At 39.4% G+C, this 16,485-nt stretch overlaps 1 protein-coding gene across 3 annotated transcripts in view; it reads left to right on the top strand.

Moving 5' to 3' along the window:
• atp13a3 (ATPase 13A3) overlaps window positions 1-16,485 on the top strand; it is a 40,190-nt gene that overhangs the window by 18,301 nt on the left and 5,404 nt on the right. For 2 of the 3 annotated variants that reach the window (XM_058400534.1, XM_058400533.1), the window contains exons 4-32: window positions 973-1,146; window positions 1,252-1,431; window positions 1,771-1,841; window positions 1,974-2,057; window positions 2,324-2,393; window positions 3,190-3,324; window positions 3,610-3,682; window positions 4,021-4,152; window positions 4,690-4,872; window positions 5,456-5,613; window positions 6,105-6,293; window positions 6,632-6,693; window positions 6,857-7,007; window positions 7,705-7,821; window positions 7,936-7,953; window positions 8,339-8,492; window positions 8,585-8,705; window positions 9,098-9,222; window positions 10,381-10,553; window positions 11,201-11,323; window positions 11,707-11,786; window positions 11,879-11,921; window positions 12,013-12,122; window positions 12,632-12,728; window positions 12,920-12,992; window positions 13,479-13,656; window positions 13,812-13,984; window positions 14,687-14,775; window positions 16,123-16,203. In XM_058400534.1, the coding sequence (XP_058256517.1) occupies window positions 973-1,146; window positions 1,252-1,431; window positions 1,771-1,841; window positions 1,974-2,057; window positions 2,324-2,393; window positions 3,190-3,324; window positions 3,610-3,682; window positions 4,021-4,152; window positions 4,690-4,872; window positions 5,456-5,613; window positions 6,105-6,293; window positions 6,632-6,693; window positions 6,857-7,007; window positions 7,705-7,821; window positions 7,936-7,953; window positions 8,339-8,492; window positions 8,585-8,705; window positions 9,098-9,222; window positions 10,381-10,553; window positions 11,201-11,323; window positions 11,707-11,786; window positions 11,879-11,921; window positions 12,013-12,122; window positions 12,632-12,728; window positions 12,920-12,992; window positions 13,479-13,656; window positions 13,812-13,984; window positions 14,687-14,775; window positions 16,123-16,203 (3,417 nt within the window). Of the gene's footprint in view, window positions 1-972; window positions 1,147-1,251; window positions 1,432-1,770; window positions 1,842-1,973; window positions 2,058-2,323; window positions 2,394-3,189; window positions 3,325-3,609; window positions 3,683-4,020; window positions 4,153-4,689; window positions 4,873-5,455; window positions 5,614-6,104; window positions 6,294-6,631; window positions 6,694-6,856; window positions 7,008-7,704; window positions 7,822-7,935; window positions 7,954-8,338; window positions 8,493-8,584; window positions 8,706-9,097; window positions 9,223-10,380; window positions 10,554-11,200; window positions 11,324-11,706; window positions 11,787-11,878; window positions 11,922-12,012; window positions 12,123-12,631; window positions 12,729-12,919; window positions 12,993-13,478; window positions 13,657-13,811; window positions 14,150-14,686; window positions 14,776-16,122; window positions 16,204-16,485 lie in introns of those variants that run through there. The other variant, XR_009205870.1, reaches the window with a different exon arrangement.

Raw genomic sequence — 16,485 nt, 5'->3', positions numbered from 1 at the left:
TGTACCATGCAGAGGGTTACATAATGTTGTAATATTCACATGACCATATGACAGTGAAGGAGTTGTAACACTCTTCTCTTATGATATTGCTTGTGTGTGGCAAGACCTTGCATGTGGGTCAGCATGATGATGTGTAATATGATCTGAAGAGTACTAACCCTACCTTACCCCTACCATAACTGTAATATATACACATTATCATGGACAGTATGACGCATGAGACAATATAACCAATTCACACTCTAAAGTCCATTTTAGCATCCAGTACACACCCATTTTAATGAATATGGGAAATTGTGCCAATTCTTTTCTCCTTTTTCTCCCCTAGAGATTTGTTTTTGCAGTGTGGATTAATTTATGACTTCTAGCTCAAAGTAGGACAAAATATAATATTTCTGTTATATTAAACAATAAAATCCTAGAATATAAACTAGATTTTAGCCTTTAGCTTTACAATAGCATCGCATACACAATAAGAAATAATAAAAGAGAATAAAATGCAGAATAAAAATATAAAAAGAATAGAATTTCAAAAAAATTGCAATGAATAGAATTACTCAACAGTTCAGAAAAGAAAGAAATTATATATGGGGAAAAATGTATATCTGAATGCAGATCAGTGTTGGAACAGTAATACAGTAACAGACTATTGTGAGTAAAGTGTTGCAACAACATGTGCATTTCTAACTAGAACAGAGAAAAATCTTGATGAAGTAACAACCTTTTTGGTCATCCACAATGTTTAATAACCACTGCAAGCAAGACTTCATACACATGTCAAGAGCTTACACTATATGGCCGGAAGTTTGGGGACACCTGACCTATATGTGATTCTTCCCCAAACTATTGACACAGTTTGATGCACACAAATGTGTAGAATTGAATGTCTCTGTATTACAATTTCCAATTACAATGTGATCCTGAATAAAAATTTTATTTGTACAGTGACTAACAACTGTGTCCATGTCACAGGAACTGAGCGGGTACAGGCTGTGCCGCTGGAAGCTGGCCTTTGTGGCAGTGGGTGTGCTGTGTACAGGCGGCTTTCTGCTGTTGCTACTTTACTGGTTGCCTGAGTGGTGTGTCAAGGCCACGTGCACTCGCATCGCCATCCGAGACGCCCAGGTGGTACTGCTCCAAAGCACTGTATGTACTCTTTCTTCTTCTTGTACTTTTTTTTATTTTTTATGTTGTTGTCCTTGTCTTCTTTTTATTTGTCCCCCACATTCTTTTTCTGTGCGTGTCCTCCAGGATGAGTTTAAGCGCTGGTTTCTGGCTAAGGTGCGTGTGATGCTGGCCCCGGGAAAGGACCCCTATAGCAGCCTGGACTTGCAGAGCACCACCCACATGGCCAATGGCCACACACCCCACCCCTCTGACACTGCAGCCGAAGGTTTCATCAGGAAGTACGCAGAGTACCAACCTGTACAGGTATACACAATCCTGCCACATTTTCTACATGGATTTATGCATGCTGACATATGCTTGTGAATCACGATTGCCAAAACATTCAGCCCAAATCACACACACCCCAAACATACACACACCCATGTGCACTTATGGGTATTAGTGAAAGTACATAAAGTACTCATGCAGTCTAACTAAGGCATACCAGTAAGTCTAATACCAGCATGTGTCCATACCAGATTTTTTGCTAATGACTAATAACTGCAGGGGATGCAGGAACCGTTTTGCTGTAGTACATTGCTGAGTCACTGCTGAATTTGGAATATCTGCGCTTTGTTTATTCTATTTTTTTCACCCCCTCAGATCCGCTATTTTACACTCCATAGCACAAAGTACTACTGGAATGACACTGTCCAAAACTATGAAGTGTTAACGTAAGCAGCCTCTTGTTTTTTTAATATATATATTTGTGTGTGGGTCTTCTCTTAGTGAACTGTAACAGGATGAAAATAGCTGTGAATATTCACTCGTTCAGCTTTTTGTTAATGCTGCTGTGTTCTATGCAGGGGTCTCGAGGATTTGGAGCCGAGTTGTTCCAGCATCCACTCAGATCATAGCGGCGGCCTCAGCCCAAACCAACAGGAGTACAGGTACGGGCCAAGTGCTCACAACTATAACTATTTTTCAACATACAGTATAATCACACTGCAGCAAATCTGAGCAGTGGGAACAGGCATGAGGAGAGCACTGAGTATAAACATTCTTCAGCAGCTCGCCTTAACCTGTACAAACTGGATCAGCCTGAAACCAACAAAAATATGTATTGCCCCAGGTGATCAGAAAACACTGAGGTTTTATAAATATTTCTGTCTGTCTCTCTCTCTCTCTCTCTCTCTTTTTTTTTTCTTTTTTTCAGGAGACTGTTTTTTGGAGTGAATGAAATTGCTGTAAAAGTGCCTTCTCTTTTCAAGCTGCTAATCAAGGAGGTAAGACCTTTAGCTTCCGTTCCAAAATGTTTAGTTTAATACTTCTGTTAATTTAATGACTTACACTAGCCTTTCATGTGTAAGAAAGTAAACACTCACAGTAACGCCCGTCGCTTTATCACTGGGTAGAAGAGAAGCGTACGCTGTTGGTTGGAATCCTGTTGTCTAAGCACTGATGCCTGATCTGCGTAACAAACCCTGCCTAATGACTATTTAAAACTAGGATCAATGCATGATAGATTTACTTAACACAGTAATATTAACACCTCCATGGGTTGGGTGTTTGATTTCTGCCTCAACCAAGTGTGGAGTTTGCATGGTGTGCCTACGCCTCTGGGACCGCTCCCCAGCCCCCCATAATGTCAAATATCTTAAAATGACCCTGTATTATATGGAATGTCATAGTTACACTATAGTTCATATTGGCAAGAGCACATTTACACATTTACAGAGTAAAACTAGTGTACTATTTTAATATCATTAGTGTAAATGCATGTCATTTCTACTGATGAGCCATTTCACCTGCAAGACAGTCCTGTGTCAATCTTATTTGTCTTCTAAAATGGCGACCTATTTAATCTAATGTATGCAAAAGCCCCCATCACATAGTCCAGTTCTAAAGGAAAACCGCTGACCTTGCCACAGTGTTGGTTAATGTCATGTAGTTTAACTAGTCATGGTTTCCACTGTTATAGTTTTCCTATGTGTTACACATACAGATTTATTCATATCTATCTCTCTCCCTCTCTCTCTCTCTCTCTCTCTCTCTCTCACTCTGGCTGGCTCTTCCTCCTAGGTTCTGAACCCCTTTTACATCTTCCAGCTCTTCAGTGTTATCCTGTGGTGTGCTGATGAATACTACTACTACGCTATGGCTATAATGTTCATGTCAATCATATCAATAGCTACCTCTCTCTACACCATCAAAAAGGTAAATTGGCCATTTTAGTCTCGCTTCCCTAGTACCATTACTATACGTTCTATCAAGACAGAATGCCCAGTCAAACAATGAGCATCTCTAGTTCCAATCCCAGGAGTTTGAAATTCCTTTCACATTAGGAAAACACGGTCACTTTTGCTATGTTACTATGATGTACATGTTATTTGTGTCTGTTTTTCCGTTGTATGAGTAGTAACGACTTATTATATAATATATCTAAGTTTATAAGGATGTAAATGTGATATTTTTTTTTTTTTTTTTTTTTTTCTTTTGTAGCAATATATCACATTACACGACATGGTGGCTACCCACAGTATTGTTCGTGTATCAGTCTGCAGAGCCAATAATGGTAAGGTTTAAGTTCTATCCTAATCCTGTATAAATTGGTGAAATGTGGTAATTGTAAAACCAGACAGTGAAAGTGACCGCAGTATTTAAAGTGTGTGTATTTGTGTGGTGGCCTGTGGGCAGGGCTGTATGGTACCATTACCCGTCATCCTTTACATGCACATCCACTTGCAAATTTTGTTGCTGAATATGCACAACATTTCTCTACACTTGTTTCCTTGGATTTGCTTATGAAAATTAAAGTACTTCCCCTTTACCAAAGTCCTTGTCTGATTGGCAAAGCAAGGTGTTATTTACATGAAATTGGTCTCCAGTGTTTTCTTTCTGTCCTTAATACAGACATTGAAGAAGCTATGTCTACAGACCTTGTCCCAGGCGACGTCATGGTCATCCCCAGCAACGGAATGATCATGCCCTGTGATGCAGTGCTGATTAGTGGAACCTGCATAGTCAACGAGAGCATGCTTACAGGTCACTGGCTGCATCTTTTCACCTCGGCTTCTGCAATCCCAATTGGTTAAATAATTGTTTTTCATCTGTCAATATGTTAAATGTTATTTTCACCGGTACTGCAGAAATGGTACTAGACAAACCTCAGTCCACAATGTTGCAATAGGCACAGAGGTGCTTAATTCTGTGAATGTATTTTCATCCAGACTGACTTATCCCCTTGAGTCACTTTTAACTGGTAATGTCACAGAGACATGTAGACTGCATTAAAACACACAGCCATCAAACATGACTATTTTGTTCGTAGGACAAGGTAAAATACCTACAGAATTATTGGGACAGCGAAAGTGCTTATTCATCCTCATTTGTTATCTGAAAGTTATGTTTCTTTCTTCAGTGAGTCATTTTCTAGGACTTCAAGTTCAACTTTCTAGTTCAAGCCTTAGCAATGCTTAGCTGCCAGTATTGGGAAAGCCCATAACACTCTCTGCTGTAGGTCTGACCCAAGCTTGGGCTGTAACAGATTCTTCACACTCTCTCTCTCTTTTTTTTCACCAGGTGAAAGTGTGCCTGTCACTAAGACTAACCTGCCCAACCCACAACAGGGAGACAAGGGCTCTGAGGGGGACAAGGTGTATGATATGGAGGAACATAAGAGACACACATTGTTCTGCGGCACCCACGTCATCCAGACCCGCTTTTACTCAGGAGAACGGGTTAAAGCTGTGGTGGTCAGGACTGGTAATGTCATTTTTCCTTGCTTTGTTCATTCCCTTGTGCCTGATGAAGAAACATGTCTCTTTTCTTTGAAACATGATAACAAATCCAGTAGGGTGGACATTTCTCGAAGCTTCTAATGTTGGACTACACACGTCAACACACGGCTTATTTTGTCTCTTATACATTAGCACTGTAGCTTAGCATTTAAGGCTCTCGGTTACTGATCAGAAGGTCAGGGGGCCAAGATGCTACTGTTGGGCCCTTTGATCACAACCCTTAACCCTAACAAGCTGAGATGTGTGCATACAAATTTTGTTCAAATTAATCCTTTGAATTTGATTAAGCCCTGGATATGCCAACATGTCACTCATTATTATTATTATAACACAAGTCATAAGTGTTGCTCTTATTACAAAACATTTTGTGACCCTGAAGGCAGGGAACACCATTTACATTAGTTCAAGTGGCAAAGTGACTGACCTAAGGAAGAATATAATCCAATCATATACTTATTTAAAGCAATAATAATTCAGTCAGCTTATTGTACCTAGGTACATGTGTATGTATTTTTGTATGCATGCTCACTCTCATTAATTTGTTCTAGGTTTCAGTACAGCCAAGGGCCAGCTGATTCGGTCCATCTTGTACCCTAAGCCTACAGACTTTAAGCTGTACAGAGACGCCTACCTGTTCCTGCTTTGTCTCGTCGGAGTGGCTGGCATTGGCTTCATTTACTCGATCGTGCTGAGCATAATTAATAAGGTAGTACCCTTCTCCACTGGAAATGTTAAATAGGTTGGATTTTTTTCCTTGCGTTTATGTAGATTTTTATTTAGTTTATTGCTATTACTGTTTTTTTTTTGTTTTTTTTTTACTGTTTGTTACTGTGTTTTTGTCTGCTTTGGTAATACTGACTGTTCTGCACTGCCACTGTATGCAGTAGTTTTAGTTATATAGGGATTTCACTCCAATACTCATGCAAACTTAAGTTAAATTAGGTGGGTTCTGTCATGTCTAAATTTAACCGGACTTAATAAAAATCCTTTTTGTGGACTGGACTTAGATATAATGCATAATACAGGTATTATTATTATTATTATTATTATTATTATGAAATGAATATGAATATGAAAAAAATGTTCCTTTAAAATCCATTTAGAGGAAGGAAAACAATTTAATTTACAAGCTGATGTGATTTTTTGTGAGACTTGTGTGTATATATGCAAAATAGCAAAAACTTCCTGTTTTTGTAGGTTCCTGCAAAGACCATTATCATCGAGTCACTGGACATCATCACCATTACGGTGCCACCCGCACTGCCGGCGGCGATGACGGCGGGTATCGTGTATGCGCAGCGACGTCTCAAAAACCTTGGCATCTTCTGTATCAGCCCTCAGAGGATTAACATCTGTGGGCAGCTCAACCTTATCTGCTTTGACAAGGTATGCTGGACAATAATTGATGGACAAGGTAGTACCATTAATTCAAAATGCGCATGCAACGTTACTGGTAAATTATTCTATGACGTTTTTCTGTCAAAAAACAAGATTACAATTATAATGTAAAATCTGACCCTTGATTTCATATTAGACAGCACACACGGCACAAAGTTAACCTCTTTGGGCTAAAGTTTTTTTGAAACAATGATCTTAACCTTCTTTTATTACTGCTCTGTAACTTTGTTGTATACTATACATGACTATGATCTTAAAGAGCACTGTCTAGGGCAATCTCACTTTCAAAGCCTAGCATTTTTGTGTCATTTTTCTTCATCCTACAGACAGGCACACTCACTGAAGACGGCTTGGATCTGTGGGGTGTGCAGAGAGTGGAGAACAGCAGGTACACAATATGATTCTCATCAAATAATCGCAGGCTTTAATGCATGTTCAGGTGTCAGAATGTGCTGTATTGTGTTCCCAGTTCTAGGTTCCTTTCTTAAATTTCATGCCCTTTTATCTCTTTGGAAGGTTAAAGTATAGCTGTTCTCTTTCTCACCATCCAGGTTCCTCCACTCAGAGGAGAATGCCTTTAAAGAGAGTTTGGTGAAGTCTCACTTTGTGGCCTGCATGGCCACATGTCACTCGCTCACCAAGATTGAAGGCCAACTCTCTGGAGACCCTCTGGACCTGAAGATGTTTGAAGCCACTGGCTGGGTTTGTTCTTTATTGTGTTTTTTTCCACCACATTAAGGGAAAAGTTTGTATCATTTAATAATCTCAGTCCTGCTCATAATTGTTTGACAGTGCTGTGATACAAATGGCCAGTGTTTGGGAACCTGCTCTTGCAGTTGTAATTTCCTTAATCTTGCCAAGCTACCATGTTGAGAAAGTAACTAGCTACACTACAAGCTACTAAGAAAACTACATTTTATCATGTAGCTACTTTATTTGTCCAAGGTCTTACATAAATCATTTTTAAGAAGCAGTTAACATAACTAAAACAGCAATAGTCCAAAACAGAGAGTGACTCAGCTAGTCAACATTAATAGGCATACAGTAATCTATATATTCAATGAAATATCTATATTAATGCATTTGCTGTAATATTTACTTATTCTTATCTGCAAAATTCTAATCTGATTCACTGTTTGCATAGGTTAGAAATAAACATTGGTTCATTACTTTGGGAATTTTTCATACAGTAGTTTGTTTTTTAGTTCATAAATATATTGAGCTGGTGATATTAAAAGGAAAGAGGTTGTGTAGCATTTTGTTCCAAAGCACTGCTGCATGGTGAATAAAAGTAGCTTGTTCCTGGAAAAGTTGTAGTACTTCTCAACTATTTATAATTTAAGGATTTAACATATTTTATCAGAGGAAAATGTTGAAAGCGTGTGTGTGTGTGTTGCAGATCCTGGAGGAGGCCACAGAAGAGGAAACTTCTCTTCATGAACGCATCATGCCCACTGTAGTGCGTCCACCCAAGCAGCTCCTTCCTGAGCCTGTGATGTCACGAGAGGAGGACATGGTGTGTTTACTCTCGTTGCATACTAATGAGATATACAGAGCATGTTCTGCCAGAGTTCATGTTAATGTTTTGTTAAATAGTGACCTTTGGTTTCTTTGGCTCTGGTTTTTACAGGAGCTGTATGAGCTGTCGGTGAGTAGTTGAATTTTTGTGTAAATTCTGTATTTTTGAAAGGGGGAAAAAAAAAAGCAGGAGACAAGGGTTCAAAAGTGGCCATACTCTCTGGATCTGAGTACTGGTGTACTCTCTGTCCCATGTCAATCGCAAGCGACACTAGCTATGTATTGAGAAGAGGGTAGATGGCGCTCTCCTTCGTCGCGTCAAGAAGCTTTTAGTGTTCTTTCAACCAAGTATAGCTAAGTGCTAAGTATGCTAACACAGTTCTGCATAAAGTACATGTGTGCAAATGGTGCTATGATTGAGAAGAGCTGCCTGGTGGGTGGGACTTGTGACCAGATTGGGGGGGGGGTGTCCGTGTGAATAGTGGAGCATCTATTCTTGAATGTGTCCCTTACAGGCATCTTATGAGATCGGAATCGTGAGGCAGTTCCCCTTCTCCTCAGCATCGCAGAGGATGAGCGTGGTGGCTCGGATCCTCGGAGAAAAGCGAATGGATGCCTACCTAAAGGGGGCGCCTGAAGTGGTGGCAAGTCTATGCAAGAAAGAGACCGGTTGGTTGGATTTGAATAGAATTTGAATGGAATTTTTGTTAACAGTTTGAGGCATCATTTAACATATCAAACACTTTCACTGTGCTCTGCAGTGCCACAGGACTTTGCAGAGGTACTGGAAGACTACACTAAACAGGGTTTCCGCGTCATCGCCCTGGCACACAGACGTCTGGAGTCCAAACTAACCTGGCATAAAGTACAGAACATTAACAGGTACTACAGATCCTTCCTCTGAGTAGCCTATGAGAACTCTGTGCCAGCTGGTACCCAGATCCTCCTGCCTCTCTGTCCTGCTCTTGCTCAAGTTTATTCAGGTTCAGTAGTTCATGGTTTTCCTTACTTATAGTTGTAAAGAAAGAAGCTCTGTTTAGGACTTGAATTAAAGTATTACATGACGCAGGAAATTTGTATAAATGGAAAAATTGGACTTTTTCTTCTCTGTTAAGAAATTTCACCCCGTCCGATTAACCACTCTAGCCCTCTAATAGGAGTAAACTACTTAAATATTACATTTTTGAGTTTAAAAATATTCAATACACTAAACATGGATGTTCTATTAACGCAGTGGTTTGCTCATATTAACATGCGATGATCTTCATCTCCAGGAATCACATTGAGACCAACATGGAGTTCTTGGGGCTGATCATTATGCAGAATAAGCTGAAGCCCGAGACTCCCGGAGTGCTGGAGGTCCTCAGACAGGCAAACATCCGCACAGTCATGGTCACAGGTAACAGGAAAAACCTGCCGATTTCTCCACTTCTGACATATTCTGTCCAAATACACTGCTGACTACACTGCTCCAGAGCTGACTGCTATTTTGATTGTGTACAGGTTAATTTCACTTGTTCGGGTACATTAGGAATTCCTGTAATCCCAACAAATAAAGCTTTCAGCTCTCTGGCTCAGAGCGTGCCAGAGATGAGTGTGCAGTTGTGAATGTAGTTAGTATTAGATTGGGATGTAGACTGTGTATTACCCCATTTGGCCTTCCTGCAAACCCCTACGAAGCTCGGGTAATTATTTTTCCAAATGCACTTAAAGCAGCACGAGTGAGACCATTACAGAAGAAACACAATCTGGATCTATCAAGTCTGAGCAAATTTAGACTGATCTAAAACCTACCATTTATTTTTAGTAAAATACTTGCAGCTAAATGAGTTGTTATATGAAACAGCACTTCTGAAAGTGTGAATTATTTGAGTGATGAAAGTATTTTAATTTAGGAGAAATAGCTTCACGTAAATATATATTTTGTGATCTTATTTGTTACCAACAGATCAGACAATAAAGCAGCACAATAAAGCAGCATAGATGGTGCATATCTGTATAGTATCAGATCATATCCTGAAGATAAAATGGTAACCTGTCTAGCCGGCATCCTTTGAAATAAAAATAAGACAAGAAGCAAGAGAGGAAGTAAATAGTTTTAAATGATGATTTTCATTATTTAAGAAATATAGCACAGGTTTGATCCTGCCTCCAAATGCAGGGCACAAAAAACCTCATGGTGTGTGTGTGTGTATAAATATATATTCATATATACATTTTTTTCCTCCTGTATGCTATTGTAAAAAAAAAAATTACCTGAAGGCATAAATAAAGTACCACTTGAAAAAAAGGCAAGCACTTTTATATATACCAGGAGCAGAGATATTATTAGGTATAGCATCACTGCACTGGCTTCCTGTTTCCTGTGGAACAGAGCATAAGAATTTACTACTAGTTTTATATCTCCTATTATACTTTCTTTCTTATTTTATTTTCTATGACCTCTTTCTCAACTCTTGATTGTTAAGGCCTGTGAGTTACCTTTTATCTTTATAAATGTGCTATTTAAATAAAGTTTATTGTTAACCTCTTGTGTAATCATCTCTCTGTTTTACAGGTGACAATATACTTACAGCTATCTCAGTGGCACGGGACTGTGGCATGATCCTGCCCCAGGACCGAGTCATTATTGCTGATGCCCTACCCCCCAGAGATGGCCAGGTGGCCAGGATCAACTGGCGCTATGCAGACAATCCCAACAAGCACTCCATCAAGCCAGTTTCACTGGAGGTCAGACTGCTCCCTCTGCAGTACATAGACTGACACTGCAAGTGCAGAACATTAGCAGTTCACTGTTTTTCAGTTAGTGTGGTCAAATACTTAACAGACTTTAATATAGTCTTGCAGAACTTACTAACTGAGACTGACACAATGAGACATTTCAGACATGCTCCGTTTTATATTGGTCCTTTAGCAGAAAAGGATCTGAAGAAGCTATGCTCACTTTTACAGCACTTCAGCTAACTGACTAGTTCAGTGACATTGTATTGTTTGCCATGTTGTCTGATGTCTCTCACACACAATGTTAATGTGAATAATTACAGCACACTTTCCATTAGTAATTTTACGATTTTATGTATTTCTGATCAGAACACAGCATTTAGTTATAATTCAATTTTAGCTGAATATATATATTTCAAATCTACTATAGATAATGGCTTATTTCATATTTATATTTTCATATTTTCATATTATTACAGATGAGTATGAATATTTAAAACGGTCTTTCCAGGGGCTCAGAAGTTGACCAGATAATGCATTTGTAACCCACTGAAAAATAGTGATTCAGATAATCTTTGACATAAAGCCTTTGCCAAGTTGTCTTTTGTAAGTGAGAGGCTCGTTTGTAATAGATGATTTTGTATATGTTTATGCAGGAGGTGGAGATTGGTGTTGAGGATGGACCTGAAGAACAGCGGTCTATCGAGAAGTACCACTTTGCCATGAGTGGCAAATCATTTGCTGTCATTACTGAACACTTCCAGGACCTGCTCCAGAAGGTCAGAAGCAACATGTTTGTTTGCCCCCCCCCTTTTGTTTAGCAGCCCTTCTCAAACTAGGGTCCAAAGACAATCTGGAAATCACAACACATTGTTATCGAAGTACAATTTTTGCCAAGTTCTTATAATTTATTAGCCTTTTTGATTTGGTTAAAAGCTCTTTGGCTCCAGTAAATCACCAGCATGTTAGGAGACATGTTTCAAGATCCTGCCTAATATTTGTATAGTTTGTGATAGTGATTGGGTCAGGGGTGCAAAAACTTTTAGAACTGCTGCATTATAGCATAATACTTAAGGCTAAGTGTTTAGCAGATAAACTGTGCAGGCTTGTGATGTGGCCATTTGTATTAGAAAGCTAACTGTTTGTTGGTGGGACTGTTTAGCTGGTCCTACATGGAACGGTTTTTGCAAGAATGTCTCCAGACCAGAAAACCCAGCTAGTGGAGGCTCTACAGAGTGTTGAGTGGGTGATGCGTGCACACATACACATACACATACTTATGTAAAATGTAAGCCTTTTATGTAATATTGGTCATATATATTTTTCTTTTATAGCTACTATGTTGGAATGTGTGGAGATGGTGCCAATGACTGTGGGGTGAGTACATCTTTGGTCTGTATGTATGTATGATTGTATGCACGTATGCATATATTTTTTTTTTGTTTATTTCTTTCCTGTCTCTCATTAGGCCCTGAAAAGAGCTCATGGGGGTATCTCTCTCTCTGAGCTGGAGGCTTCAGTGGCTTCCCCTTTCACTTCCAGAACTCCCAACATTTCCTGTGTGCCCAACCTAATTCGGTACAACAAACCTGTTCAAACACATACACACATACTCATTCATATATATATACATACATACATACATACATACATACATACATACATACATACATACAAATAAAACAAAACAAATCACTAGCCCAAAGCTAAGCTCATCTAAGCTTTTAAACCTAGGCACTGGTCTCTCACAGTCAGCTGTTATGTGTAAACATTAATACAAGTCTTAATGCATCTTAATCTAGCATTTTAGTAAAGCATGATGAAATGATCACAGGTTCAGAAAGCTTATTCGGGCATTGACGGGTGCTTAGGGTTTTATGGCTTTATGAGAGGGTTTCTCTTGTTGTGGTCAGATGTTTTACAACTTGAGTCAACATGAGCTCAGGTGTCCGATTTTAACTTCCTTCAAGTGCTCACTGGCTGTTATTGACTGTCTAGCAGATGCTTTGTGTAGCTGACAACTTTCAAGTGAGAAAAACACAGAATTCACTGAATACTGTTTATAAACAGTAATTTGTACATTGCAGGGAAGGCAGAGCAGCTCTAATTACGTCTTTCTGCGTGTTCAAGTTCATGGCCCTTTACAGCATCATCCAGTACATCAGTGTCACCCTGCTCTACTATGTAAGTAACTTACATTAACACAGCCAAGAGACCAAGAACCACATTGTTCATCGCCACACAAAACTCTTCTTAATTCTTCATTATTCTTAAAACGTTGTTATCCGTAGATGAGTGTTTTGACCTGATGTTTGCATTATTTCATATATATTGAGTCTTTGCCAAGATTGATTCACTGAAAATGCTCTTTTTAGATCCTCAGCAACCTGGGCGACTTCCAGTTCCTGTTTATTGACATTGCCATCATCCTTGTTGTTGTATTTACCAGTGAGTACATTTCTCAACTCTTTTACTTAATACAGGATGTTGATCCTGTCCTACACTGTGTGCACATAGCTATTATGTTTCTGTTTTTGTACCCTGGCAACATTGTAAATAAGAGATCCATGCACTCACCATCCAATTTATTAGGAACACCTACACATTATCTAACACAACACATAGCTTTGTGCAGATACAGGTCGAGAGGTTGAGTTAATGTTTACATCAAACATCAGAATGCAAGAAGAAATATGATCTCTGTGGTTTTGATTGTGGTTATGGATGTTAGTTCCAGAGGACCTGGTTTATGCATTTCAGAAATCTCCTTGGATTTTTACACACAACAATCATTAGAATTTACACAGAATTATCTGGGGTGGGGGATAAATATTGTTCCTAATAAAGTGGACAGTGATTGTATATTGATTTGTCTGACACCCTCAAAGTCTTGGATTTGTAGTGATTTTTGCTTATTGTTTGTTTTTCACACAGTGAGTCTGAATCCTGCGTGGTCTGTGCTGGTTTCTCAGCGACCTCCTTCAGGTCTGATCTCAGGGCCTCTGCTCTTCTCCGTACTCACTCAAATCCTCATCTGCCTCGGCTTCCAGACCCTCACCTTCCTGCTGGTGCGCAACCAGGATTGGTACGAGATCTGGACACCCGAGTCAGAGTGAGTTACTTTCTCATGCCCTTTATCCAGATGTCAGAATAGTCTAAACTAATAATAATAATAACTGATAATAATGACTGCGTTCAAAGCAGAAAGCACACGAGATGTTCTGACTTATGGTTCATTAACTCTTCCCCTCTTTCTTTGTTTTTCAGTGCCTGCAATACATCCTTCCACAGCAATTTCTCCAACTCTACCGAGGTTGATGACCACAACATCCAAAACTACGAGAACACTTCCCTATTCTATGTCTCTTCCTTTCAGTACCTCATCGTTGCCGTTGTTTTTTCCAAAGGCAAACCATTCCGTCAGCCCAGTTATAAAAACTGTAAGTCTTCGTATGTAGGTACAGAAGATATCTTTCTACACTGCATGGAATACTGGCACCATTAAACTGGAACGATATTGCAGATTGGGTACCTGTCCTATGTTGTCAAGCCATTCAACCCCATAAAAGTTCAAGTACACAGATGGCTGGGAGCATGAAATTTGGGTAAAAGCTAAAAGACAGAAGAAAAAGATATTCTGATTTGCTTTTTTTGCCAGTAAAATTATATACTAATATATCATTTTAATAATAAAAATGTGTGCTAAAAATGTAAATCTTGCATTAGCTGAGCCATTTCTTTACAGCTCTGCATGTACTGACCGGCCTGTCCTCTGTTTTATACACACTGTTGGAAGAACAGTTTCATTTGTCTTTATTTCTGAGTCGGTGCTGGCTTACTTTCTACGTTTGTTTAAATATTCTTTATAAAATGTAAATAATGTAAAAAATATTTATATTACTGTGAGCTAGCATTAGAATGTGTTTCTGATAGGGACTCCAAAGCTCTTCTTTCAGTCGCTCTGGATAAGGGTGCAAGTCTGGTAATCTATGCAAATGATAGGATTTGAAGTCAGAGTTTACATAAAATCCGTTTGTATGCAGTTTGCTGCGCACCAGTGTCTGTTATTCAATGCACATATGTATTTTATGACTGATAGACACTATAATGGCCATGACTGATTTGTATTTCTGTATTTGCAGGGCTCTTTGTGGTGTCTGTTCTCAGCCTCTACATATTCCTGTTAGTCATCATGCTCTTCCCTATTCCTGATATCGATCATGGTTTAGAGGTACGTCTTTTTGCATGTGTCTTTATTAATAACTAACACTGACACTCAGCATAGAGTCTGTGTGTGTGTGTGTTTGTGTGTGTTTGTATTTATAGTGGGCCTGTACAATTAATAATATTTTGATGTGTGCGTTTAGTTCATCGTAATCTACTCTGATGTTTTTGGTGGTATTGACCTAAGTCAGTGTTGGCTAGTACATACACTGATCAGCCATAACATTAAAACCACTGGCAGGTGAAGTGATGAAACTGATTACCTGTGGCTGTTAAGGGGTGGGATGTATCAGTCAGCAAGTAAACACTCGAAGACATATTGGAAGCAGAAGAAATGGGCAGGCATAAAGATCTGAGCGATTTTGACATGGGACAATTGTGTTGGATAGATGACCGGATCAGAGCATCTCCAGTAACTGCAGGTCTTCCTGGTGTGCAGTGGTTAGTGGCTATGAACAGTAGTACAACAAAGGACAACTGGTGAATCAGTGACAGTCTTGGGCGCCCAAGGTTCATTGATGCACGTGAGGAATGAAAAAGTGAATACTGGCTCTGATAAAAAAGTGCATGTGTTATGGAGCTGTGTAGCTGTAGACCATTTAGAATGCTCATGCTGACTCCTGTCCTCCAGTGAAACCTCTACAATGGTTCATGTGAGCATCAGAACTGGACCATTGACCAATAGAAAAAGGTGGTCTGGTCTGATGAAATGCATTTCTTCTACATCATGAGGACAGCTGAGTGCATCGCTTACCTGACGATGAGATGCACCAGGAGGAAGTGTGATGCTCTGGGCAATGTTCTGCAGGGAAACCATTGCTCCTGGCATTCATTTGGATGTCACTTTGACACCTACCTTAACATTGTTACAGATCAAGTACACCTTTTCAATGCATTTCAGCAGGATTATTCACCCTGTCACACTCCAGACATTTTTCAGGTATGATCCGAGGAATGCGACATAGTTCAACAGTTGGCCTCCAGTTCAGTCGAGCATCTGCAGGATGTGCTGAACGAACAAATCCATTCCATGGAGACCCCACCTCACAACGTACAGGACTTAAAGGATCTTAGTGTGAGATACCACAGCACACCTTCAGAGGCCTTGTGGAGTCCATGTCTGCAGTTGGTTTTAATGTTTTGTCTAATCGGTGTAACGACATTTCGATATGTAATCCAGGTTAAAATGTGTGCCGTTTCCAGCCCAGTGTATCGCAGCGGCGAGATCAGTCCATGCTTTGAATTATCCATTGTCCATATTAGATAACTGCATGTTTCAAAGTCATCATATGACGTAAAATGACTATGATAAAATTACTGGATTTCAACAGCGTTACGTAATTTATTCTTGCAGATTGTGTGTGTTCCTTTCACCTGGCGTATCACTGTCTTGATTATAGTGCTGATTAATGCTGCCGTGTCTGTCTTTGTGGAGGTAAGTTGAGAAATTTCTGTTGGTTATCTATTTTATGGTTATGTCTTTTGCAAGTAGGCTGTCTGGTAGGCAGGGTACGAAGAACGGAGTTCACAGTTCATATAGGACCTTACATTCATATCAGCTGTTGTGTCATGTTAACTAAGGTCTTTTTTTTTGTTGGTTTTGTTTTTTGTTTTTCCTGTATGACTGATGTATTTGCAAGTGTTGAAGTATGTGGATTGATGTCTTCCTTGAATGTGCCATATACACTGTGAATCTTCTGACCCTTTACTTACTGGG

Source organism: Hemibagrus wyckioides, linkage group LG10, assembly GCF_019097595.1.
Source record: "Hemibagrus wyckioides isolate EC202008001 linkage group LG10, SWU_Hwy_1.0, whole genome shotgun sequence".
In the NCBI taxonomy this organism is placed as follows: Eukaryota; Metazoa; Chordata; class Actinopteri; order Siluriformes; family Bagridae; genus Hemibagrus; species Hemibagrus wyckioides.
The sequence above is the reverse complement of the archived record's forward strand: the minus strand, read 5'-3'. Positions and strand labels throughout refer to the sequence as shown.